This window comes from Manis pentadactyla, chromosome 8 (assembly GCF_030020395.1).
Source record: "Manis pentadactyla isolate mManPen7 chromosome 8, mManPen7.hap1, whole genome shotgun sequence".
NCBI classification, from domain to species: Eukaryota; Metazoa; Chordata; class Mammalia; order Pholidota; family Manidae; genus Manis; species Manis pentadactyla.
The window spans coordinates 95,431,026-95,458,350 of NC_080026.1; the positions used below are offsets into that span (position 1 = coordinate 95,431,026).

Consider the following 27,325-nt stretch of genomic DNA (forward strand, 5'->3'; position numbering starts at 1 on the left):
CTACCAACTGTTTATTAGAGTGCCCATCTCATAAAATCCTTGCCATTATCATTCCTTTTAATCTTTTCCAGTCAGAGGCAAAAAAAATATTTAATTTTGTTTAAAATTTTAAAAGTTTTAGATTGTACTTCTTGTTATATCATAAATGATCTCAATGAAAGTTTTGAAGTTTAGTAGGTAAAACCACTGATAGTGTAGGTTAAAAAAAATCTACGTTAATTGTGGTTCAGGTTACTGATCCTAGAGAGGAAATTGAATTCCACGATGCATGAAAAGTTACTTCACTTACTTTTTCACATGAAAACTTCTCCAAAATATAGTAAGGTTCTTCTGAGCTGGTGAATTTCATACATTTAAACATTTAAATGTTTTATGTAAACATTTTAGTCAACATTATCGCAGCCTATCAGGTAGTCTAAGAAATTAGCCTTGAATTTACATTGTTGTAACATTGCTAAAAATTCAGTGACACAGTGATATCATATATGTTAACTGTCTTTTCTTTAGGATCTGGAAGTCTTACTCTTGCTCTAAATTAAATAATCAGAAACCGAGGTTCTTTCTTCTAGTACAAGTGCTTTAACTGAGTTAGAATGTAAAGTTACAGCATTTCACATTGACAGGAAAAATCATTTTAAGAAGATTTATCTTTCATACAACTATAATTGAAAATGTCAACTAAGTTACACAGTATTTTTTTTCCACAGAACAATTTAGTGCCAGGAGAAAAAAAGAACTACTTCTCTGGATTATTTTATATGCTTTCCTTTTTTCTGTAATATTTAGATAACCCAAAATATCTTCCTTTTAGTCTTAATGACAAGAATCTGAGAGCTAAGTGTACATGCAGAGTAACATGTCAAAATTTTTTTCCTTTCTAGAGTTTCTGCTGTTAGAAAAAATCTTTGGTATTCTTTTAATACGTGATTTTTAAAAATAACACTGGAATGCTTTACGTAAGGAGCAACAGTCTCACACTGCATGTCTGTATTTCCCATATATTAGTAAGGAAGGCATGCTTAATAGACAACATCATTTTGGAGGTTTTGAATTTTATTACTAAACTTCCAAAGAAAGATATGAGTAATGTAATTTGAATACTATCACTACGTTCTAACCCAACACAATTGAAAATTAACACTATACAATTACTAATATAAAACCACTATTTTTTTGACAAAGGCTAAAGATAATTCAGGGCCCAAAATACCAATTATAGAGGGCAAAACTTTCAATAATTCTTAAGTGCTTGATGGTTACCAAAGAAAGACTAATCATCCAGACTGGAAATTTATCCAGTCTCTTTGGTTCTTAGTGGGACAATTATGCCAGTAACAGTAGAGATCTGTCCATTTCAGTTATCTCAATCTGAGGACCACTGTTCAACCCAACAGAGGGCAATGTTAAAAGTTACTCCAATTAAAATATAGGCATCATCCAAAGCCATCTGTATTCGCCACTACTGTAAAAATATTAATATACTTTTATACTATATTTGCTCCTGATTAACATGGATAAACAAAATCTTAAGCATAATAAAATATCACATTGTAGGAAATATGTACATCAGAGTAAAAAAATGAAAACCACTTCCAAAAATAACCCACCAGAGTCAAAGAAGCTTTTTCTAGCAAACTAAATAGATTATTTGTGTATCTCTTTATATTCCTTTAACTGGACTTAAGAGTTCACATAACTAAACTGTTTTTTCAGAGCACATAACTGAATGTTTACTTTTCAAAAATTAAAATTCCATTTCTCTGCTTTAGCCAAAATTATTACCTCCATTAACAAGCTGTATTTAAGTTTTAGGGTTTTTTGTTTTAATACCAGAAAGATAGAGATGACTTGTCAATAAAGTACATAAAGTCAATTAAGTCAATAAAAACTTTATTTTTTTAAACTATGATGTATTTCCACACATACTCTGCCCAAATAAAATTCTATTTGCTAGAACACCGGAAAATATTTTTACTTCCATGGAAGATGATGCAATCACTTAGACATTCTCAAAATACAGATATTTGAAATTCCTTTCTGACTCTTTCAAAATAGAGATGTTCCCAGAGCAGAAGGGATTACATTAACTGACATCAGTTCACTTAAATTTTTTTCTAGTTTGCATTTGAGATGACTTTTTCAGAGGTATAATGTGAAGGAAACATAGAACATAGATTTACTTCACTTGTAGGAATTTTCAAAAATTTCACATTTACAGTGGTAGTTAGAAAATGCCTCAATATACTTATTAAACTCCCAAAACAGCAAAAACTTTTAATTTCATTCATATTCATATTTCTTAAAATATGAAAAGTACTGGATTTTTATGGATAAAATTCCTTAATGGTTAAAACCTATCAACATATATATTTTATTTTTTAAAGTGCTGGTGAACAATTTTCCTCAAGAGTAAAGAGGAAAATCACTGTCTTGTGGAATTCCTTTTTTTACTAGACTACTTTGAACTCTGTCTAAAAAAGGGATTAATTTTTTAAGACATGACTATGGTTCTGTAATGTAAAAATTATAGCAAATTTTAATTTTCTTCTTGACTTCTAACTGGGGTAAGGGGACAAGTAGTGGTATAGGACAGTTAAGAAACCAGAATATGTGTTTGGGGATGTTGAGGATTAATATATGTACTCCTTTGCACAATTTTGTAGGTGACAACTAAAAATTTTTCATTACAATAGGATTTAATTTCAAAGGATTTAATTGTCATACTGAAAATAGTAGTCATTTCTGCAAAACTATTACTTTTTAAATGTATCCAGTGGAATCTAAATACCATAATGGCTTGATGCCCACCATCACCCATTCAAAATAATATATGAGTGAAGTATTTTTTCATACTTGGAAATCTTACATCACTCTTTTCCCTTGAACTTGCATTTTCATTCCATTCTTATCCTAGAACAGTGGTTCTCAACAGAAACAGAAAGGTGGAACCCCTGGGGAGATTATGCCAACCAGGGTACATCTGGCAATGTCTGGAGACATTTTTGATTTTTACAATAAAAATTTGTCACTATCACATTTCAACTGTTCCACCCTTAGGATAAAGGATGCTACTGGTATCTAGTGGGTGCCAGAGATGCTACTCAACACCCTACAAAGCTCAGGACAGCCCCCAACAAGGAAGAATTACCTGATTCAAAATGTCAGTAGTGTGAGCTGGAGGCCTGTCCAAGAGCAATGTATTTCTATGCCTAAGTCTTTTATTTTTTTTACTTCTCTCCCACAAAAAAATTTATGTGCGTTGGGGTGCAGAGATAGGTGAAGGGGATCAAGAAGTACAAACTGCCAGTTATAAAATAAACTAGTCTCAACAACTGGTGCTGGGAAAACTGGACAGCTACATGCAAGAGAATGAAACTGGATTACTGTCCAACTCCATACATAAAGTAAACTCAAAATGGATCAAAGACCTGAATCTAAGTAATGAAACCATAAAGCTCTTAGATGAAAACAGGCAGAAATCTCTTGAATATAAGCATGAGCAATTTTTTCCTGGACACATCTCCTCGAACAAGGGAAACAAAATAAAAAATGAACAAGTGGGACTACATCAAACTAAAAACTTCTGTACAGCAAAGGACACCAACAGCAGAACAAAAAGGCACCCTCCAGTATGGGAGAATATATTCATATATGATTCATTTGATAAGGGGTTAACACCTAAAATATATAAAGAACTCATCTGCCTCAACACCCAAAAAACATATAATCCAATTAAGAAATGGGTGGAGGACCTGAACAGACACCTCTCCAAAAAAGAAATACAGATAGCTAATAGGCACACGAAAAGATGCTTCGCATCACTTAATCATCAGGGAAATGAAAATTAAAGCCACAATGAAATACCACCTCACACCAGTGAGGATGGCCACTGTCCAAAAGACAAAAAATAACACATGCTGGCAAGGATGCAGAGAAATGGGAACCATCCTACACTGTTGTGGGAAAGTAAACTGATGCAACCGTTGTGGAAAGCAATATGGAGAGTCCTCAAAAAAACTAAAAATAGAATACCATTTGACCCAGGAATTCCACTCCTAGAATTTACCGCAAGAAAACAAGATACCTGATTCCAAAAGACATACGCATCCCTGTTTATCGCTGCACTATTTACAATAGCTGAGATACGGAAGCAACTTAAGTGTCCATCAGTGATGAACAGATAAAGAAGAAGTGGTACATTCAGCCATAAAAAGAAATGTTCCCATTTGCAAAACATGGATAGACCTAGAGGGTATTATGCTCAGTGAAATAAGCCAGGCAGAGAAGGACAAACACCAAATGATTTCACTTATTTGTGGAGTATAGAACAAAGCGAAACAATATAGCAGTAGACTCATAGACACTGAGAAGGGACTAGTGGTTACCAAGAGGGAGGGGTTAGGGAGGGTAGAGGGAGAAGGGCATAAAGGGACACAATAATTTATAATCACAATATAAGTTGGTCATGGGGACAGTAGTACAGCACGGAGAAAACACTTAATGATTCTGTAACACCTTACTACATTGATAAGATAGTGACCGCACTAGAGGGGGGTGAGGATTTAGTAACATGGGTAACTGCTGAACAACTATGTTGTACATTTGAAACAAACATAAGATTATATATCAACATACTTGAATTAAAAAACAAAACAAAAAACTAGTCATGGGGATTAAGGGTACAGCATGAGGAATATAGCCAGTAATTTTGTAATAACTTGGTAACTACATTTAATAACTTGGTAACTAACTCAACTACACTTATTACACTTAATGTGATAAGTATTTTATAATGTATATAAACATTGAATCACTATGTTGTACACCTGAAATTATGTCAACTAAAATAATTTGAATAGAAAATAGGAATAATATAAACTGGTAAAAATATAAATTTCCTGTAACATAAAGGTTTAAGTGTTAAAAATGTATTCTGGAATGAGTTACCACAATTATTATTAGTATATGTTAACCTCATAACATGATTAAGTAACCATTTATTAGTATATGTTAACCTAAATAACATGATTAAATAACCATAGTTAAATGTTTGTAAAGAAATAAAATACTTTAATTCTCAATATTTCTAAAGTTTTAAATTACCAAGACAATTGCCAAGACAATTCAATAGGGAAGTCTTTTCAACAAATGATGCTGGGACAACTGGACATCCACATGAAAAAAACACAGTTGGACCTCTATCTCTTACCATACACAAAAATTGACTCAAAATGGATCAAAGACCTGAATGTAAGAGGTAAAATTATAAAAAACACAGTTTTGCTATTTTCCAATTATCTGTAGATAAACATTCTTTATTGCTAGAATGAGGCTAAATTCAGCTCAGTGATAGTTCTATTTTCATTTTTATGAGAGTGGAGAAACCTTTACATTAATACATAGATGGAAAAAGGAGTTCTGTTGGAATGTCAGTTAGTCTGTGATTTCTTTCTGTTACACAGTGATATACATACACAGTGTCCTGTCAGTAATCACTTAGATTCTCTTTAAAAACTGTTAAAAAAGCAAAGAATTTGGAAGTGATTTGCAAAGGATTTGTTCTGTAACCCCTTAAGGGCATTCACTTTCTCAGTATCTACAGCTCCTGGGTGATGCAGAGATTTTTTAACCCCTGCTTTATTACAATAGTCATATTAGGCCTTTTTCTATGAAGAGTCTTTGAGAACTTCTTTTATTTCGATATAAGAACACAACTTCACTTATCAGGTAGGGTTTAGGGAGGCCTGCTAGGCATTTTGAAATCTAGCAAGTTATTCTGGAAAATCTCTATTAATTGTCACATAACCATGTCTGTTTATTAGTCCATCACAAAAATTCAGGCACAGTTGTCATCAAATACCTATGCCTAACAGCCTACGTCTTAGGAACCATATCACGTGTTCTATGAAAATTAGATCAAGAAAGAAAATGGTTGAAATATGACTAAAATTCTCCCCAGTACTCCCTTACCTCTTAGATACTCTGTACTGTGCTGTGGTCAATTTTCCAGTCTCAGGGTCATGTACTGTAGCTCGGCTCAGCTACAAAAAAAAAAAGAGAAAGGACAAGGACTTACTCACGTAGCAGGCAATTTGGGGCTTTTGTTTGTTTTGTTTTGCCAAGCCACAGGTGATTGGAAGGATTCAGATTGGTCTGGATGGTGGGTAATGGTTTCAAATCAGCAAAAACATTTAGACAGGTGGCAATGAGAAAAGCCACTTCCAAATCAAGAGAAAATGGGTTGACAGATTTTTGTTGAAGATTTATTGTCCTTTCACTTTTTTTAAAAAAATCTTTTGAAGCTGTATGTAAATGACTTAGTACTGGGTTTCACAGGAACTTTCTCAGATCTAGAAGTTTGATGTCCTTTAAATATTCACAGAAGAATAAGTCTCTTTAAGTTCATTTTTAGAACTCTCAATGAGATAAAATTGTTAAGTGTCTCTGGCGAAGTAAAAGGCAACTAAGTTAAAAAGTATTAGCAGTTGGAATCAGTTGGGATCAGAAGCATAACTGTTCTTTCCATTGCCAACTTTCAAGTCAGCATGTTTTTAAAAAGCAACTCCAACAGGAGGAATACAGATTACTCTCAAAATGACAATAGTATTTTACAAGATGTATGAGCAAATGCCAATATAATCACCATGAAGGTCGATGTGAAATCACTGTAGCATTTATGAATGTGAGAGAACTATATAAACAAAGACTATTCCCAGATTAATCCGGGCTGCATCTTTTTCTTCTTTATTTCCCTTTGGCAAGTAAAAGGAAAAAGAAGACAAGCATCAAGCCATTTCCTGGGTATCTGATTCCTGACCTGAAGAGGATGCAAAGCATATCAATTCCCTAAAAATAACAGACCAATTAAAGATTAAAATCAGAACTTCTAGTTAAAGGGAAAGACCTGTGAAACACAAAGCAGTTTATCCATGCGTATATAATAGGCAGTGACTTGAGCTGGAGACTGAAAATGACTTAACTTCCCTTAAATGAGTAATTCCTGCAGGATGTATAAAACACTTATTAGAGGGCAAAATATGCAGCATACACATCTCTTACCTTTTGCTAATTCTGTAATGTACCGTCTCCAAGTCTCCTGTTACTGGATTTGAAATGGTGGCTCGCCTCAGCTGTGAAGCCAACCATCAAAATAATTGCATTACAAAACAAAAAAATGAATCACATTTATCCAACCAGTTAGAATTCTGGGATTTTTTACAAGGAAGCTGAAAAGAGAAAATAACTCCATAGACTTCCAGTCACCTTGTGTTGAGCCTTGAAAGCCAGTTGGCTTTTTAAGTTTTTTTATTAAAACAATTATTTTTAATTTTTGTTTTTGTTTTGTGTGAATAGAGGATACACAAACAAAAAAAATTGGAATAAAATTTGTGACACTGAGGAAAAGAGAAATTTCTAAAATTTGAAATCAATTTATAATTACAAGAATGACTATTTCCAGTTAATGATTCATCTATTTCAAACTTTTAAAGTTTTTCTAGTAATGGAACTATGTGCAAGATTAATGTTCAAAATTTGTCATAAGGTCAATTTTCTCTTCAAGATAGCTGCTCATATATTTCACATATACAGTGAAATAATCTTGGACTGAGCACAAAGGCAGATGAAAAGAACTTATCAAGTTAAAAACAGCAAGAAAGAGACAACAGCCAAGATAATGATTTTAAACTAATTTTTTAAAATGGAGGATGATTCTGAGGTTAACCAAAGAATATGAACATTTTCATAGCCGCTGAATTTCTTGATCAAAATAATTCAACTGAGGCATTCCTTTGAAGACTGAAGACTCCAAATCCAGAAATAGAAGACTTGATCTCCAGGCTGAAATAAATTCTTAATAAATATTCTATCAAGATATTTTGCTTTACTGGACTTATTGGCCACAAATAATGGACTAAAGTAGGAATTCAAAAGAAAATGACAGAATATGATGTAATATAAGTAGCATTCTGCCTGAGAGATTTAAAAGAATTCCCTTGGACAGTACCCATACCTATTAGACCAGTATTTTCTATTTAAAATGTAATCTCTGGTAAAAAACAAACAGTACCAATTTGGAAAAGTAGTAAAACTTAACAACAACAGAAATTCTGACTTTAAGTTTATTTTGCAGTGCAGATATCCTGATAATTTAATCTTTATGATATAACAAGGATCAGTAAACTATGGTCCATAGGCCAAATTTAGATTTTGGAAATAAAGTTTTATTAAAATATGGCCATACTCCATTTATGTATTTTCCATGGCTGATTTTGCACTACAATAGCAGGGCTAAGTAGCTGTGACAGACTCTATGACCTGCAAAAACTAAAAAATATTTACTCTTTGGACCTTTACAGAAAAAAATTCCAACTCCTGTGTAGTAAGAGAGCAAAAATATGCTTAGTGTTTATTTAATAATCTCTTTATGCAAGTGGTAGCAGTTTGTATTTTATTATCAATAAGATTAAATAGGTTTTTAAGAGCAAGTTGTTGGGAAAATAGGCAAGAGCCTAACGGTGGTCATTCTCACATACTCACAAAAGAAGAATTTCTATGCTCTACACTAAGTTTATAGGACTGTTTACATTAAACTGTTTTTCTTAAGATCAATGATGTGGGTTGAGTCAGAAAACTATGATATCATTATTTCAAGTTATCATGATGGCTTCTGCCCAATTATATCTTTCTAGCAATAAAGTGCCTAAAAGGGAATAAAAAATACTTCAAGCATTCTTTCAGATAAACAGATAGAAGATATTTAAAAGTTGGTCTTTAGAAGATATTTAAAAGTTAGTCCCTTTGATCAAGGGCTCCAAACTATATACAGAACTTTTTCAGGAAGATGCTGAAACACAAATTTGTTAAGTGTGAATAAAAATCTCATCTATCATTTTCAACATTAAGTGACTAAAACCCAACTGTAGTGTGTTACTTGTTTTGATAGCAAACTGGGAAAAACTGGTATAAACAGAGCTTAGTTAACTCCATTATGTTGTGACAACAGTATCTAAAACTATCTGTGGGGTTATTGCTGTATCAGTTGTCATATCTGTAGTCCTGCAAAAGAAAAACTGATACACAAGTATAGTAAGTTGAGGAGAGAAAAAATAATTTACCCTTGGTTTTGCTAGATCTTTGACAATTTCAATTTCTGCATCAGAAATGATATCATGGAAGCGAATAATACGAGGCCTGTCCCATTCATCTTCCTGTTTGGCTGGAGCCAGAATAAATTTAGGATTCCGATTTCCATCATGGTAGCGGCAAAATAGTTTTTTCTGTCTCCGAGGAGTCTAAACATAAAGTTAAGAAATGATTACAATATTAGAATAATAGAAATTTTAACATTTGTTCGTATACTCAAAAGAAAAATACTCTGCAAATAATTTGCATCAAACAAGACCTTCAGGATTTTTAGTTTTATTAATGTCTGGAAGAGAGATGGCAGGCCTTAATTTAAGAGAAAAGGTAGGGTCTCTCTTTTAACCCTTCTCTCATCAAAATAAAACTCAGGTGTTATTAATATGAATGAAATAATGAAGTGTTCATGGAAATATGAAATGAATGAACAGCATTCGTAAAGTAATGGGAAGCATCCAGAAAGAGAAAATTCTAAAAGGAAAAAACAAAACAAAGCCTACCCAGGTTTTCTTAATTACCTCCCAGTTAAATGCTTGTTGCACACAAAAAAAGATTTTTTTAAAAAAGGAAAGAGAAAAAATAAGTTACTAAACAAAAATGCTAGGTGCTTTTATCAGAAGGCATTCAAAATAGAGCAATCAACAAAACAAATAAATGTTCTTTTCAATCATCTATGTATTATTATTAACTAAATAAGTTATTCCATTGCTGATTCTTCTCAGAATTAAATAAGTATGTCATATATGAAGTCGGAATATTAGTTTTTGTTTTAATTATTAGTTAACATACAAAACAAATAATGATTGTTTATTGTTCATGTACTTTATTAACCCAGAATCAAATGCAAGGCTTTGTTTATATCAAATAAGTGTTTTATATAATGGTGAGAGGATTTTAACTATTCTGAGAATAATGATACTCCATATAAATTTACCTTCCAGAATCGATGTGTATGTCACATCAACAAACTTAAAAATTAGCAGACTTCTGTTTATACCTGAGGTTTTATTTTGTTCTCTTCTTGAGTTATTAAGGGAAATAAAAGATACCTGCTTACTATTGGAAATTTGAACACTAAGATGATATTACAGAACTGTTAGTTTTTTTAGGAATGATAATGGTATTCTGGTTATTTTTAAGAGTCCTTATTGTCAAAAGATACATACTAAAATATTTAGATGTGAAATTTTAAAAAGAAGTTTCATGAGTATAACAATGTTTCCATCTTTGTAGTTACTCATTAGCTCTCAAAGCAAAAGAAAGCATGATCTTCCAGGACTCCATGAACTTAGCTATCAGAAGTAACAACATATGGTATTTGTCTTTCTCCACCTGGCTTATTTCACTGAGCATAGTACCCTCTAGATCCATCCATGTTGTTGCAAATGGCAGGATTTCTTTTTTAGGGCTGAGTAATATTCCATCGTTATATGTGCCACATCTTTATACATTCATCTACTGATGGACATTTAGGTAGCTTCCATATCTTGGCTATTGTAAATGCAGCATAGACAAGATCTGCTTATTTGCTATTAGAAGTTAGGCTGTCAACAGTATGTCATCAAATATCAGAAAGTCATCAATATCAAAACATAAAGCCCAACTTGAGTTTTAGTGAAGTTAAATGTTTACACTTAAAAGTGGTTATTTGAAAAATTCACTAACTTCTTCTAAGTATGCCCACATTACGAATAATATAATTAACACATGATATTCCTTAAAAAAGGGTTCCATGACCAAATAATGTTGGGAAACAATGTGTATCATCTCCATAATGTGTATCCCATAATATGCATTACCATTATCATCATCACGAGGCAGAACAAAAACCTATGTTCCCCAGACTTCAACTTTTTTGTTTTGGGCTTATTATCATCAACATCCTAAAGCACTGGTACTCTGAATTATAAATACGTAAATATAGATACACAATAAAACAAAGGGATATTTATAGATATACCTTTGAGTATTTTAAAGAATAAATGTTAAAGCTAAAATCTGTTGAATCCTTCTAGATTTTTAGTATTTCTTAAATAGACAAAAACATTTCACTAAGCAATCAGTCAAGGTCAACTAGGAGAAAAACTGCAAGAGATTATTGTATAGATGAATACACTGTTTTGTAGCATGGGTTAGAATGGTGTATTATTTCTAGTTAAGACTGCTGAAATCTCTTTTGCACTAAGATGTAAGAAAAAACTTTATCAGTTCCCTTAAATTGTCTGATCCTTCAGCTTCAAAAAATAAGCCTCTTTTGATCAATGAAAAGGGTAGTATTACCAAAAATGCATGTAATATGATTCACAAGCTTTACTTTAAAGCTACTTTATTAACAGTTGGCACATATGAAGTTGATGCCCATAATAAGATGTGTGGCAAACTGTAAGTTATACAATAATTCTGATGTTTATCACGTAGGCTTAAGTATGAAAGAATCTGGCTCTCTCTAGAACTATGTACAAACACACACACACACACAATTGGCTTTTCCACTTTACCATTTTGATACCCTCCCCACGGCACAGCATTTCGTACTTCTGTCTCTCCGGCAGGTAATCCACAGCAACCCCTTTTTTCTTTAGTGTGGTTTTCTGATCAGATTGGTCATCTGAAGCAGATTTATTGGCATCTTTTTCTTTAGCCATTATATATTCAAAATATTTTAAGTTACCATTAGCTCTCTGATGTGCAGGATCTATTAGAAGAGAAAGAATGCATGCCCATGAATAAGTTTATAGTTGTTCAAGTTTCAGAATACTGTATTATAGAAATAGAGACCCATATAATTTACCTTCCAGACCAGGATGGTTCTGAGAGTGGAAGTAAACACTAATAAAAATTATTATATCAAAACAATAGGTATAATCCAGTACTGCCTCAAGTAAATCACATACTCTATATAGAAAGAGCTCTGGAGATGGAATCAGCCACTTATTTCAAAGTAGCAATTATTTAAAATCTTCTTTGAGAACTTACTAATCAGCCAAAGAAATTCTGATCAATTTTATGTCAAATGAATTTTCAAAGAGTATTCAGTCTACTTATTTTAAGCAATGGAAAAGATCTGAGACTGAAACATAATCACCATTGGGATGACAGGATATACAATTCAAAAGCAACCTTTATAAACATGGAACACAGCTTACTTCTGAGGGCTGAGTGGATTTCAGTCCCAAAATTCTAACTGAGACAGAAAAAAAGAGAAACTAAAGATATAATTTTCAAATAAGCTGGAATCTACTAACTGCCTCTGAATTGCTAGTCATAATTTTAGCTTTTAATAAGGAAAAAGAGGACTACTCCACCCACAGGGGAGAAGAAAAAAACCCAAACCAATGTAAAAAAAAAAGGCAGACCAGTGTGTAGAAACTTCACTTGTGATAATTGAAGTATTTATAAAATCTAGCCTTAAATTTATAAAAATTTGTCTTTGAGAAGCTAGTCACAATGTATGTTATGATATACAATCTGAGTGTAATTTTGTAAAAGAAAGGGAAAAGTGTGAGCAGAGAAGGGGGTGCCTACTACAAGGAGACAAAAATATTTGTGGGTATCTTTGCATGATTAGCTTATGGATGACTCTTCTATATCTTTTTCTATTTTTAATAAATATTCTACAATGAGTATTTTTTAAGTGAGGAGGAAAAAAACCTCTAAAAGATACTGAAAACAAAGTACTTGAACTACTATCTCAATTTATTCACTCAATTAAGAAATAATGTAATTATCAAAAGTTCATTTTCAGATGACCAATCCTTTTGAACTGTTTGACTCTTCTTACATATATTTGCCTATTCATAAAAATAGGTTTTTTCAAATAAAAATAAATCATTTTAATATACATATTTTCACTTCCATTAATTCAACACTGATTTCTACTATGCATGCATCCCCATTTTTTATTTTCCAATGTGCAGCAACAAAACAGGTAAGCTGAATTGTTTATTCTTAGAGTACCATGTACCTTGTCCTCAGAGTTCTATCAACTTCAAAATTTTCAAAGAATCCGGTGAGGCTGCTGAGTATGGTGGTTTTTCACTGAAATTTCCTATATGGAAGATGGCAAAGCAGACTAGGATCTTTCCAATTCTACTGGTTGCTTTATATTCTTATCACCACTCAGCTGGGTTAGTAGCAGAGCCTGAATAGTAAGTAGCTCTCTTCCAAACACAGCTGGGTGAAAGAGCTTCATTTTTAGAAAGTAAACGGAATCATAAACACCTTCCTAATGGTGTGATTTGTTCCAGGGTTCTTATGATACCTAAGAAGGGAAATATTAATCCTCGTGCACAGTACTCTTTCTATGGCATTACAGTGGTGTTCTTCTCTGGCCATCCTTCTATAGCCAGGTGATTTATTGTACTTGCTGCAGAATCGAAAACATGAAGATGTCTACTTCATAATCAGAATTGGTGATAGGCTCATTTCCTGCCAAATATATTAGACCACACTTTCAATCTTGGTGGCTGTACATGTTCTTGAACAATACCAGCACGATTTACTGCTTGTTCCTTCTGGTATGTCTCCAGCCGCATTAGGGGCTGGAAGTAAATGGGGTAAGGCAGCACTGATCAGGGAGATGAAGCCACTAAAAATGAGCACCGAGCACAGGTTCTGGGACATGGTGCCGCTCCGCCCTGCTGTGTGCCCCACACTCTCCAAAAATAGTTTTTAAAAAGTTTTAAAACTTTGTAAGGACACCTGAATTTATTAGCATACAACTCCACCTCCATAGATTCTGATTTAGTAAGCCTGGAGTGGAGATCAAGGAATTTTCATTTCTAATAAGTATCCAAGTAATTCTTACACATGTGGTCCCTGGACCAACTATACTTAGCGAAACACTATATTTACTAGTGGTAAAATCCTCATAAGATACCACATTTTTCTAACATTTGAATATGGCAATCAAATATATTTCCAGTCTATTTATTTCAAATCACTGTTTTTGAATATGAAATGCAATAAACCTAAATATCCTTCAAAGGAAACTGATTAGTATTTAGTATGGCAGCATGGTAAATAAACTTTTTGACTGAGTTAGCTAGGTTAAGTCTAATTTTCAAATTCTTTATGAGTACAAAGAAACACAGCCACTGTTGTAGTACTATTAAATAAGAAAAATCAGTTGCTATGTATTTAGAAGGTAAACAGAAGAGGACAAAAGTATGTCTGACAAATGAGGCTCTTAACTTATAAAAAACAAAAAGTACCAAAGCTCTGTGATGAGATAAAGTCATACATATCTATATATAAATACAGATACTACAGGTATCAGAATTATATACGTATCTCAGAATTATATATATATCTCATCATAGAGCTTTGGTACTTTTTATATATTTATTATATCTATTATATACAATTATAATTTATCTCTATATATAGCTATACATGTATATATGTGTATATATATATTATATATCCAATATATTTATAACCTTGAATTAGGCCAAGTTAACATACCTAGTTCAAGAAGCTTCTTCGTGAGCAAAAGTGCCTTATCCATGTCTCCCTGCTGATACACCGCATAGCTCAAATAATCTAGAACAGAGACTTTATCAATGGTAGAAACCTCGCCTTCATCCAGCTGCCGTAGTGCTTGTTCCATCCACAGTTCTGTATGGTAATAATCTGCTTCTGTATATGCCACTTTACCCAATTCAAAACAGTCCTCAACTGTTAGAAAAGATTTGTGTTCTACTCCTACAGAAAGAAAATACAGAGAAATTTAGGAATCTTAATACAACTGTATATTTATTTAGGACGATATAGCTTTCAAAGTGAGTTAGCTAGGCTAGGTTAAGCTATCTCACTTTCATTTGAAGTTTACAACCCTTTGAGGTAGGAAAAGCAGGAATTGTCCTAAGTTTATAAACAGAAGAACAATCTACAAAGCAATGAAACATGGCAATAGCCACACAGCTAACAGGGGACATGGGACCGAGAGACTTAAGAGGACTTCAATCATTAGCCATCTTACCAAAATGAAACATCAATTTAGTTGAAGTATGCAATTTTCTAACAGCAGGAATCCCCATATGAGATATATCTATCTTATTCCTAACCAACATCCTGGAAAAGAAATGGATAGGAGAGGAAGAGAAGCAAACCTGTCAACTGGTTCCTTCCCTTTCTTTCTGCAACAGCATTAATATAAGTAATTTATGTATTATAAAGTTCACACATTTAAAGAATACAATAGTTTTTAATATATTCAGAGAGTTGTGCAACCATCACCACAATCTTAGAACATTTTCATCACCCCAAAAAGAAACTATGTAACCATTAGCAATCATGACCCTTCCTGCTCAGCCCTAGACAACCATTAATCTAGCTTTCTGTATCTTACAGATTTGCCTATCTATACATAATTGAACCATATAATATATGGTCCTTTGTGACTGGCTTCTTTCACTCAGCATGTTTTCAAGTTTCATCCATGGTCTAGTATCCTTTTTTATTGCCAAATAATAGTCTACTATATGGATAGACTACATTTTGTTTATCAGTTAATGGACATTTGAGTTGCTTCCCCCCCATGTTTATTGCCACATTATTTACAATAGCCAAGACATGGAAGCAAACAAAGTGCCAATCAATAGATAAATGGAAAAAGATGTGGGGCATACACACAACAGAATATTATGCAGCCATAAAAAGAAATCCTGCCATTTGCAACAACATGGATGGACCTAGAGGGTATTATGTTAAGTGAAATAAGTTAGGTGAAGAAAGACAAACACCATATTATTTCACTGACTCATGGTGTCTAAAAACAAAACAAAATGAACAAAATAGCAGTAGACTCACAGACACTGAGAAGTGACTACTGGTTACCATGGGGGAGGGGATGGGGTGAGTGGGGTGATAGCTTTTTTAATGGCAGCATGCCATTCTATTATAAAAGTAACCAAATATTTGAATCCATCTACAACTTACAAACAATACCAACTCCAATTTTTAAAAAATATAAAGAGGATTAAAATGAGTACGTACAACCTCTCGGTCAAAAAAGTAAAAAAGAAATATACATAGGCAACCAAAACACATACAAAATATTCAGCTCATTAATCATTAAAAAATATGAAATTAACAATATTTTTCTTCATGGTTGTTTTAAACAATAGCCTACATTTACTATGTGCCAGGCATCTGTCACTCATTTAATCCTCAAAGCAGTGCAACAGAAGAACTAAAGTAGAGAGAGATTAAGTCTTGTGTTCAAGCTCACACAATTAAGAGCCAGAATTAGAATCTACACTATATGACTTCAGAAGTTTGTGCTTCTAATATAGTAACACAAAATGGCAAAATGAATGGAGGAGGGAGAATAAACTGATAACTTTACTTTTAAGACACTTAGCAAAACAAGACAAGAACAATAATTTTATACCCTATGAATTGATACTATGATTTCCAACTCTTTTCTTTAGTACTAGGGTTAGAAGAAACACCTTCTTATAAAAATTATTTTTGTAGCTGGCCAAATTCTATAGTAAAAACTATAATAAGCTAAAAGTAAGGGAATGTATAGGCAGATATGTCAACATAATGGAATAATAATGAAAAATAATAGTATTTTTCACTAAGATAATTTTAAATGCCATATAGGAAAGCCAGAAAAATCTAGACAGAAGCATGTCATAATATTAAGTTGTTGTTTCCTAAATCTTTATAACTTCTTACCTTTTCAAATATTGTACAATTACCACTACTTTCATAAGAACAAAGAAAAAGACTATAGAAAGAATAAACATAAAAAGTACAACTGAATGATATGAACAAAATGACAGCAACTATATAATACCATCTTTTAAACAGTAAATCAGATGCATTACTTGGAGATTTTAAAGGCCTGAGTATTTTATGTTGTTTTTGGTTCATATTCTGTTAAGTAATAATAGAGAATTACTTCTGCATCACATATTGGGGAGGAGGGAAGGGAGCTTCTGATACTTTAATGCCTAGAAATACTAGATAAAATGTAATAAAAGAATAATCCATTTATACTATAGCCAATTTCACAGGAATTAAGCCAATTTCTTGGGTCCAAAACCAAAAATGAACTTGAAACCCAGAGAGGTAAGCAGAGAACAAAGATGTGTCTACCCTGGAGGCAGTCTCCACATCAGAAGCCTTGAAGCTTGATTTTTAATCAAAAAGAAAGGGACAGGAGATAAAACCTCAGGCCCATGCAAAACAAATTGGCAAGTTAGTCCTACCCCACTTAAGGCAGATCTTTGAATAATTACCTCTTCAATAAAGCATGAACTAGAAAAAAAAGAAAAAACTGTTGGCTGGCAAAGAGAAACAACAAAAGCAATTTTTCTCAATCTGCACTGTAGGTAGAGGGGAAAAAATCCCTGAGATTCCACAGGCATGCCCTCAGAACTCAAATTTATGCTATCTCCATGGTTCTGGGAAACTAAAGTCAAGAAATTTAACTTAAAATAGTTGTAGGCTGATAATGTCTAGAACATCTGGCAGAAGCAACATTTACACTCTACAAAATGCACCTTCATCTCAGGTTTTGCAATATTTCCGCACACAATGCACATGACCCAAAATTACAAAGCACATGATTAAACAGGCCACTATGAGCACAACCAGCAGAAACTGAAAAAAAACAGTATTAGATATCCCCCAAGGTCTTCAGATATTGGCAATACCAGATTAAAAATGAAAAGCTATGATTAAAATGTTTAAAGAAATTTTTTAAAATAGTTAATATGAACACAGACCTAAGAAAGATGAGGCAGATTTGAGTGGTAAAAAAATGAAACTTCCAGAAATGATAAATATAATCAATTAAAAAAATGTATTGGATAAATTAAACAGCAAGTTAGATACAACAAAAGAAGAGAACAATAAACCTAGAAGAGATAACTAAACAAATTACCATGGGATAAGCTACCCATAATGTAGTAGAGAGAAGGGATAAATATGAAGTGCTAATTAAAAGACAAGAAAGAAAAAATAAGAATGTCCAATCATGTCTACTTAGAATTCCAGAATAAAACAACAGAATGTGGCACAGAAATAATGCTGGACAATTTGCCTGGTAAAACACATGGAACTTCAGATACACGAAGCAAAAAGAGTTCCAAGCCAAACAAAGGACATGAAAGAGCTTCTAAAGGATGTGTTTCAAGGAGGAAGAAAATAATTCCAAATGGAAAGTCTGAAGAACATGGAAGAATGATAAAGAAATTGGTATAGCTATGAATCTATAATCTAATTTAAAGAAAAATGAACTATTAAATTAGCAAAAATCTCAAAGTTTGACAACATTTTTTGGTGATGCTGTTGGGAAACAGGCACTCATATATTGCTGGTGGAAAAACAAAATGATACAACCACTGTGGAGGGAAATTTGTACAATATTAATAAAATTGCATTGCATTAACTCTGACTCAGTGGCATCACTTCTAGAAAAAGTACCCCAACAATTACTTAGCAAAAGTACAAAATAACCTATGTACAAGGATACTGGCAGCATCATTTCTATAACAGCAAAAGACTGCAAACTGGATGCCCATCAATAAAGGCCTCTTATGGAAGACAGGCATGTTCTGCTGGTCCCTCTGAGACCCACACAGAGGCAGCAGTTTGAAAGACTTACCAGCAGCAGGAAGTGTGCCAGAGAGGCAGGGGTTGGAGGGAACTCTCTCTGGAAGAGAAAGGGTATGTGGTCAACCTTCCCCAGCCCTCCCTCAGGCCAACTAGTTGGGTGCTCTGGGAAGCCAGCTCCAAATGCTCCATTCTCCTTGCTAGCAGCTCAGCCCAGCAGCATGCCTCCTTGCACACTCAACCCACCCAGCCCGCTTGGCACAGCAGCAGACCAACTTTGCTGCCTGGCAGTTAGAGGGAGGTTTTCCCAGCTTTCACAGCCCTCTCTCAGCCCAACTGGTGGGGGCACTTGGAGAAGTCAGCTCTAAACCCTCCATCTCCCTCACTGGCAGTTCAGCTCTACACAACAGCACTCCCCAGCACACCTGCCCAGACTGGCCTGCCCAGCAGCGGTTGCCATTGCTAACCAGCAAGCAGAGGGCAGCCCTGCCCACAATGCATCTCAGCAGAACTGCCTCTCAGCACACAAATGACACACACAGGCAAGCTTTCAGCCTCTGCTGACAGAGATCAGCCACTGCTGGCAGACAGGCAGAAAGGCAGCCCTGCCCACAGCCCACCAACAGCAACTGAAACTGAAACTACACTGCAAAGGAGAACCAGGCACAGGTGAGCAAAGAGTCTCGAGCTTCTGGGCACCACAGGACACCCACTTCATAAAGCCATTACCTTCTAGACTAGGATTATCTAATACAAAGGAAGAAACCCAGAAACCCAGACAAAATGAGGAGGCAAAGGACTATGTTTCAAACAAAAGAATAAGGTAAGACACCAGAAAGAGGGCTAAGTTAAATGGGAATCACCAATCTTCTTGATAAAGATTTCAAAGTAACAGTCATAAAGATGCTTACTAACCTGAGGAACAGAACTCATGGTATTAGTGAGAACTTCAATAAAGAGATATAAAATATGAAAAAGAGCCACTCAGGGCTGAAGAATACAGTAACAAATGAAAAATACAATGGAGAGAATAAAGAGTAGACTACTGGAACTAGAGGAAAGAATCAGTGTGATAGAAGATAGAGAACAGGAAAATAACCAAGCTAAGAAACATAGAAAAAAGAATCTCTAAAAATTAGAAGATGCTAAGAGAGCTGAGAGAACTCCCAGTGAAACAATATTCACATGATAGGGGTCCTAGAAGTAGGAGAGAGAGACATAGGAGTAGAAAGTCTCTTTGAAGAAATAATAGCTGAAAACATTCCCAGTATGGGGAAGGAAACAGACACCCATAGCCTGGAAGCACAGAGAGCCCCTAACAAAAGGAACCGCAAGAGACAACACCAAGACATAATGTTATTAAAATGGCAAAGATTAAAGATGAGACAATCTTAAAAGCAACAACAGGCAGACAGTTACTTGTAAGGGAAAGTCCATAACTCTCTACTTCACATTCCACTCTAAGAAAGGATACCAAGAAACTAATTTATTAATACTTTAACATGAAGCAATTCCAGAAACCAAAGAAATGTATTAAATTATGACTCATTATTTTTCACTTATGAGAAATGGTGTACAATTCTAAGATGAGCTTACAATGCAGAAATTAGGAATGTCTTTCTCAGGGACATCCAGAAGACTTAAGGGGACAGTATACCATTACTTCATGTAGGTAGCACCAGTATTATTTTTTATGTGACTTGATATTCTGGCAACATTATTTGGAAGCATAATAGAGATAGAGTAGAGGATCTTTAGCTATTCTTCTTTTGTAGTTAAAGCATCTCTGTTTATTTTACCCATTGATCTATTCACAATTATTAAAAGCAGAATGCCTGGGAATTGGATTCTTAGAAGATAAAAATGAAAAACAAGTGATATAACATTTGAAACAGAAGGCGGTTTACAAAATAGAGCACATATGAGAAGAAAAAGTAAATGGCAAGAAAATGAAGAAAATGAGATAAGGAAAGTGATACTGCTAGAAAAAAAATGCAAAAAATTTTCATAGAAATGGCAAATACAATTAATGAGAGAAAAGATAAACTGTAAATTCCTTTGGTTCAAAAGAAGTAGATGACTGATATTAGCATGTCAAACTGAATGTAGGGACCCAATTTAAAGAAAACTAACACCCCCCAAAAAAGTCCTTTTACTTTATTATCACAATATAAACTATAATATTATATGACAGTACCTGAAAAATTTACTGAGAAATAAATTTTGTGGACAGGACACTTAATTTAAAAATTTTTACACTTCAAAGGAACACTTACTAGATACAAACTTGATTTGTATGGGAGAAAAATGTTTAAGACACATATACTTGGGAAGCTGTTGTCTTGCATCTGAGGCAATAGGGTACACTCATAGCTGACTGAGCTCATGAGATGTGTGGAGAATCTACTGCTTGGTGTATAACCTTATCAACTCACTGAGCTAGGGATACAGGTGACCAAGAGCATGAACATTCAACTTCCACCTGAAGTAAATTGAACTTTGTATTTAAGATATTTTCTAAAAAAATATATCATGGCTTAAAAAAAAAACATGATTATCTTTTGAAGATATGGATCTATTCAACAAATCAGGGTTTGGAACAAACTGAAACTAAAAGAACAGTCAATATGAACTACAGAAATGAGTGATGCCAAAATGAACATATCTTAACAGATTCTACATGAAAATACCAACAAACTATTTCAAAAGATAGGCCCCCAAAAGAGGAAGAAACAGACAAAACTAATCAGGGAGTTAACCTGGCATCAATATGAATCCAGTAAAATAAGCATTTCTCTGACTTCTTTGTTTTAGGGCAATTAATAAAATGCATCATCCTTCCCCAGTTGTTTTACACCTAAACTGCTACAACTTAAAATCTGACAAAAGAAAGGGCAGCAGGGATATGAAGAAATGGGAATTGACACATTGCTGATCAGAGTGTAATTGGTGCATCTCGTCTGGAGGACATATTGCCATATCTAGTGAAGTTGAAGCATATACCTTGATGTCTTATATCTTAAGAGAAACTCCTACATGTGTGTATATGGGCACAAGAAGATATAAACAAGGAAACCTTGTTTGACATAGCAACAAATTATATCATACAATACCATATAACAGATGAATCTGAGCATGAATGAATTACTTCAAATCTGAGCATGAATGAATTACTTCAAAAATACTGAGTGAAAAGAGTTGCAGAAAGATAGAGTATGTACATTATTTGCAAAAATTAAAAACACAACAATACATATAGTAAAGTACAAAAGAATGGAAGAATACACACCAAGTTCAGAATTGTCATTAAGGAAGGGAAGATGCACAAGGGGCCTTCAAACGTATTTCTGGATCCTTCTCTGTTAACAACAGAGAATGGTTTGGAAAACAACAACAACAAAAAGCCTAAAAACTATTTATTAGTTCAGATTAAAGATGGCAGTGTGAGAGGTGAGACAGAGGCCTCATCCTAAAACTACATATAACACGAAAATATAATTAATACAATTAATCCTGAAAGAGCAACAGGAAAGGAGGGTGTCCCAGACTGCATACACCTGGAGAAAAGAACAGACCTCACGGAACAGAGTAACTACCAAAGCCATGATCCAGTGGGACCCAAGCCCTTCCCCCACCCCAGCTCACTGGCAGGAGGAAGAGAAACAGAGCGGGCAGGGAGTGCAGGCCTGGAACTGCTGAACACCTAACCCTGGAGATCTGCTTTGGGAGCACAAACCTACATTGCATGGTGCTCTGGTGATTAGTGTGGTTGGAAAGCTAAGACAGGCGGAATACCTGGAGAGACTGAGATTCCAGCTACTTGCAGTAAACGGATCCACATATGGCTAGTCTGGGACAAAAGAAAGGCGGGCAGTCTGAGAGACTTCCTAACAATGAGAGGGCTGCTAAAGGGGCAAGGATTACACAGCTTACTGCTCAGGAGAAAGAACAGGTAGACAAAATTGTCCAGGCTCACTCTGCCCAGCACATTGGGAACTTTCAGGCGCTACAGGCGCTCCATCCCCCTGGCTGGAAACGCAGCTCCAAGGTCCCCCACCATGATACGCAGCCTACTGTGCCTTCCTCCTGGCCAGCCTACACCTGGTTCACAAATTGGCAGCCCCTGCCCTTGCGTCAACTACAAACATAAAGCATAGAGGTTTACACCTATGTGTTCGGCCCACTGATTCTGGCAGTGGAGACAGGCATAACAGCTGGGAAGCAGGAAACAGCTCTTTCCTCCCCCGCCCAGGCACAAGCACCACTCCCCTGCGACCCCCGACATAGCTCCAGGGGCCGAGCAGTTCCAGAGAGTAGAGCTTCTGGGCACTAGAGGGTGCCACATACAACTATGAAACATCAAAGGAACCTGGTTCAAACAAAAATCTCACAAATGCCAGAAAAAGGCCCAAGTGAAACTGAATAAATCTTCCTGAAAGATATTTCAAAATAAAAATCATAAACATAGAAGAAAATAAATCCTACTATTTGCCACAACATGGATTGAGCTAGAGGGTATTATGCTCAGTGAAATAAGTCAGGCAGAGAAAGACAAGTATCAAATGATTTCACTCTTCTGTGGAGTATAAGTATAAAGAAAAAACTGAAGGAGCAAAACAGCAGCAGACTCACAGAACCCAAGAATGGACTAACAGTTACCAAAGAGAAAGGGACTGGGGAGGATGGGTGGGAAGGGAGGGATAACAGTGGGGGGAGAAAGGGGGCATTATGATTAGCATGTATAATGAGGGGGGGCATGGGGAGGGCTATACAACACAGAGAAGACAAGTAGTGACTCTATAGCATCTCACTACGCTGATGGACAGAGACTGTAATGGGGTATGTGGGAGGGACTTGGTGACCCAAGAGAAGGGACCCAAGGAAGACAACAACAAGACATATAATAATTAAAATGGCAAAGATTAAGGATAAGGACAGACTTTCAAAAGCAGCTAGAGAGAGAAAAAAGATCACATACAAAGGAAAACCCATCAGGCTACCATCAGACTTCTCAGCAGAAACCTTACAGGCCAGAAGGGAGTAGCATGATATATTTAATGCAATGAAGCAGAAGGGCCCTGAACAAAGGATATTCTAATCAGCAATATTATCATTTAAATTTAAAGGAGGAGTTACACAATTTTTAGATAAGGAAAAGCTGAGAGAATTTACCTCACACAAACCATCTCTATAGTATATTTTGGAGAGACTGCTATAGATGGAAGTGTTCTTAAGGCTAAATAGCTGTCACCAGAGGTAATAAAACCACAGTAAAGAAAATAGAACAGTTCATCACTAAGCAAATGCAAAATTAAATCAACTACCCACAAAGTCAGTCAAAGGATAGACAAAGAGTACAAAATATGATACCTAATATAAGAAGAATGGAGGAGGAATAAAAAAGAGGGAAAAAAAAAAGAACCTTTAAGGTTGTATTTGTAATAGCATACTGAGTTAAGTTAGACTCTTAGATAGTAAAAAAGTTACCCTTGACCCTTTGGTAAACACAAATCTAAAGCCTGCAATGGCAATAAGTACATACCTATCGACAATCACCCTAAGTGTAAATGGTCTGAATGCACCAATCAAAAGACTTAGAGTCACTGAATGGATAAAAAACAAGACCCATCTATATGCTGCTTATATGAGACTCACTTCAAACCCGAAGACATACACAGACTAAAAGTGAAGGAATGGAAAAAGACATTTCATGCAATTAATAGGGAGAAGAAAGCAGGAGTTGTAGTACTTATATTATACAAAATAGACTTCAAAACAAAGAAAGTCACAAGAGACAAAGAAGGACATTACATAATGATAAAGGGGTCAATCCAATAGAAAGATACAACCATTATAAATATCTATGCGCCCAACACAGGAGCAACTACATATATGAAACAAATACTAACAGAATTAAAAGGGGAAATAGAATACACTGCATTCATTCTAGGAGACTTTAACACTACACTCACTCTAAAGGACAAATAAACCAAGACAGAAGATAACTAAGGAGACAGAGGATTAAACAATACATTAGAACAGATGGACCTAACAGACATCTACAGAACTCTACATCCAAAAGTGGCAGGACACACATTCTTCTCAAGTGCACATGGAACATTTTCAAGAATAGATCATATACTAGGCCACAAAAAGAACCTCAGTAAATTGAAAAAGACTGAAATTGTACCAACCAGCTACTCAGACCACAAAGGTATGAAACTAGAAATAAATACAAAGAAAATGAAAAATCCCACAAACATGGAGGCTTAACAATATGCTCCTAAATAACCAATGGATCAATGACCAAATAAAAACAGAGATCAAGCAATAATAGATGGAGACAAATGACAACAATAATTCAACACTGCAAAATCTGCGTGATGCAGAGAAGGCCACACTAAGAGGGAAGTATATTGCAATACAGGCCTACCTCAGGAAAGATAAACAATCCCAAATGAACAGTCTAAACTCACAATTACTGAAACTAGAAAAGGACGAACAAATGAGTCCCAAAGTCAGTAGAAGGAAAGACATAATAAATCTTAGAGTAAAAATATATAAAATCAAGAAGAATAAAACAATAGAAAGAAACAATGAAAGCAGGAGCTGGTTCTTCGAGAAAATAAACAAAATAGATAAATCCCTAGCCAGACTTATCAAGAAAAAAAAAAGAGACTATACACATAAAAAATCAGAAATGAGAAAGGAAAAATCACTACGGACACCACAGAAATGCTAAGAATTATTAGAGAATACTATGAAAAATTATATGTTAACAAACTGGATAACCTAGAAGAAGGGGACCACGTTTTAGAAAAATACAACCTTCCAAGGCTGACCCAGAAAGAAACAGAAAATCTGAACAGACCAATTACCCGCAATGAAATTGAATTGGTAATCAAAAAACTACCTAAGAAAAAAACTCCTGGACCAGATGGCTTCACCGCTTAATTTTATCAAACATTTAGTGAAGACCTAATACCCATCCTCCTCAAAGTTTTCCAAAAAGCAGAGTAAGAGGGAATACTTCCAAAATCATTCTACAAAGCAAGCATCACTCTAATACCAAAATGAGGCAAAGACACCACCAAAAAAAAAGATAATTACAGACCAATATCCCTGAGGAACATAGATGCAAAAATACTCAACAAAATATTAGCAAACCGAATTCAAAAATACATCAAAAAGATCATCATGACCAAGTAGGATTTATTCCAGGGATGCAAGGATGGTTCAATTTTAGAAAATTCATCAACATCGTCTACCACATCAACAAAAGAAAGGACAAAAACCACATGATCATCACCATAGATGCTGAAAAAGCATTCGACAAAATTCAACAATGATTCATGATAAAAACTCTTTAACAAAATGGGTATACAGGGCAAGTACCTCAACAGAATAAAGGCCATATATGACAAACCCACAGCCAACATCATACTGAACAGCAAGAAGCTGAAAGCCTTTCCTTTAAGATCAGGAAAAAGACAAGGATGCCCACTCTCCCCACTTTTATTCAACATAGTTCTGAAGCTCCTTGCCATGGCAATCAGACAAAACAAAGAAATAAAAGGCTTCCAGATTTGTAAAGAAGTTATACTGTCACTGTTTGCAGATGACATATTGTACATAAAAAACCCTAAAGAATCCACTCCAAAACTACTAGATCTGGTATCTGAATTCAGCAAAGTTGCAGGATACAAAATTAATACACAGAAATCTGTTGCATTCCTATACACTAATGATGAACTAGCAGAAAGAGAAATGAGGGAAACAATTCCATTCACAATTGCATCAAAAGGAATAAAATATCTAGGAAGAGATCTAACCAAGGAAGTGAAAGACCTATACTCTGAAAACTACATGATACTCATGAGAGAAATTAAAGAAGATACCAATAAATGGAACCACATCCTGTGCTCATAGATAGGAAGAATTAATATTGTTAAAATGGCCATCCTTCCTAAAGCAATCTACAGATTCAATGCAATCCCTATCAAAGTACCAACATCACTTCTTCGATGAACTAGAACAAATAGTTCTAAAATTCATATGGAACCACAAAAGACCCCAAATAGCCAAAGCAATCCTGAGAAGAATAAAGCTGGGGGGATTATGCTCCCCAACTTCAAGGTCTACTACAAAGCTATAGTAATTAACACAATTTGGTACTGGCACAAGAACAGACCCGTAGACCAATGGAACAGACTAGAGAGCCCAGATATAAACCCAACCATGTACGATCAATTAATATATGATAAAAGAGCCATGGACATACAATGAGGAAATGACAGCCTCTTCAAAAACTGGTGTTGGCAAAACTGGACACCTACATGCAAGAGAATGAAACTGGATTATAGTCTAACCCCATACACAAAAGTAAACTCGAGATGGATCAAAAACCTGAATATATGTCATGAAACCATAAAACTCTTAGAAGACAACATAGGCAAAAATCTCCTAAATATAAACATAAGCAACTTTTTCCTGAATGCATCTCCTCCATGAAGGGAAACAAAAGCAAGAATGAACACATGGGATTACATCAAACTAAAAAGCTTCTGTACAGCAAAGGACACCATCAGCAGAACAAAACGGCATCCTACAC

General features: G+C 34.8%; 1 protein-coding gene and 1 pseudogene across 2 annotated transcripts in view; both read right to left on the reverse strand.

Moving 5' to 3' along the window:
• P4HA1 (prolyl 4-hydroxylase subunit alpha 1) overlaps nucleotides 1-27,325 on the reverse strand; it is an 87,974-nt gene that overhangs the window by 20,510 nt on the left and 40,139 nt on the right. Inside the window, exons 6-9 of one of the 2 annotated variants that reach the window (XM_036928729.2) lie at nucleotides 14,608-14,847; nucleotides 11,640-11,836; nucleotides 9,117-9,293; nucleotides 7,060-7,130 (exon numbers count right to left, since the gene is read on the reverse strand). In XM_036928729.2, coding sequence (XP_036784624.2) covers nucleotides 7,060-7,130; nucleotides 9,117-9,293; nucleotides 11,640-11,836; nucleotides 14,608-14,847 — 685 coding nt within the window. Of the gene's footprint in view, nucleotides 1-5,970; nucleotides 6,042-7,059; nucleotides 7,131-9,116; nucleotides 9,294-11,639; nucleotides 11,837-14,607; nucleotides 14,848-27,325 lie in introns of both variants that reach the window. The other variant, XM_036928730.2, reaches the window with a different exon arrangement.
• LOC130684604 (small integral membrane protein 20-like) lies at nucleotides 11,843-14,384 on the reverse strand (annotated as a pseudogene).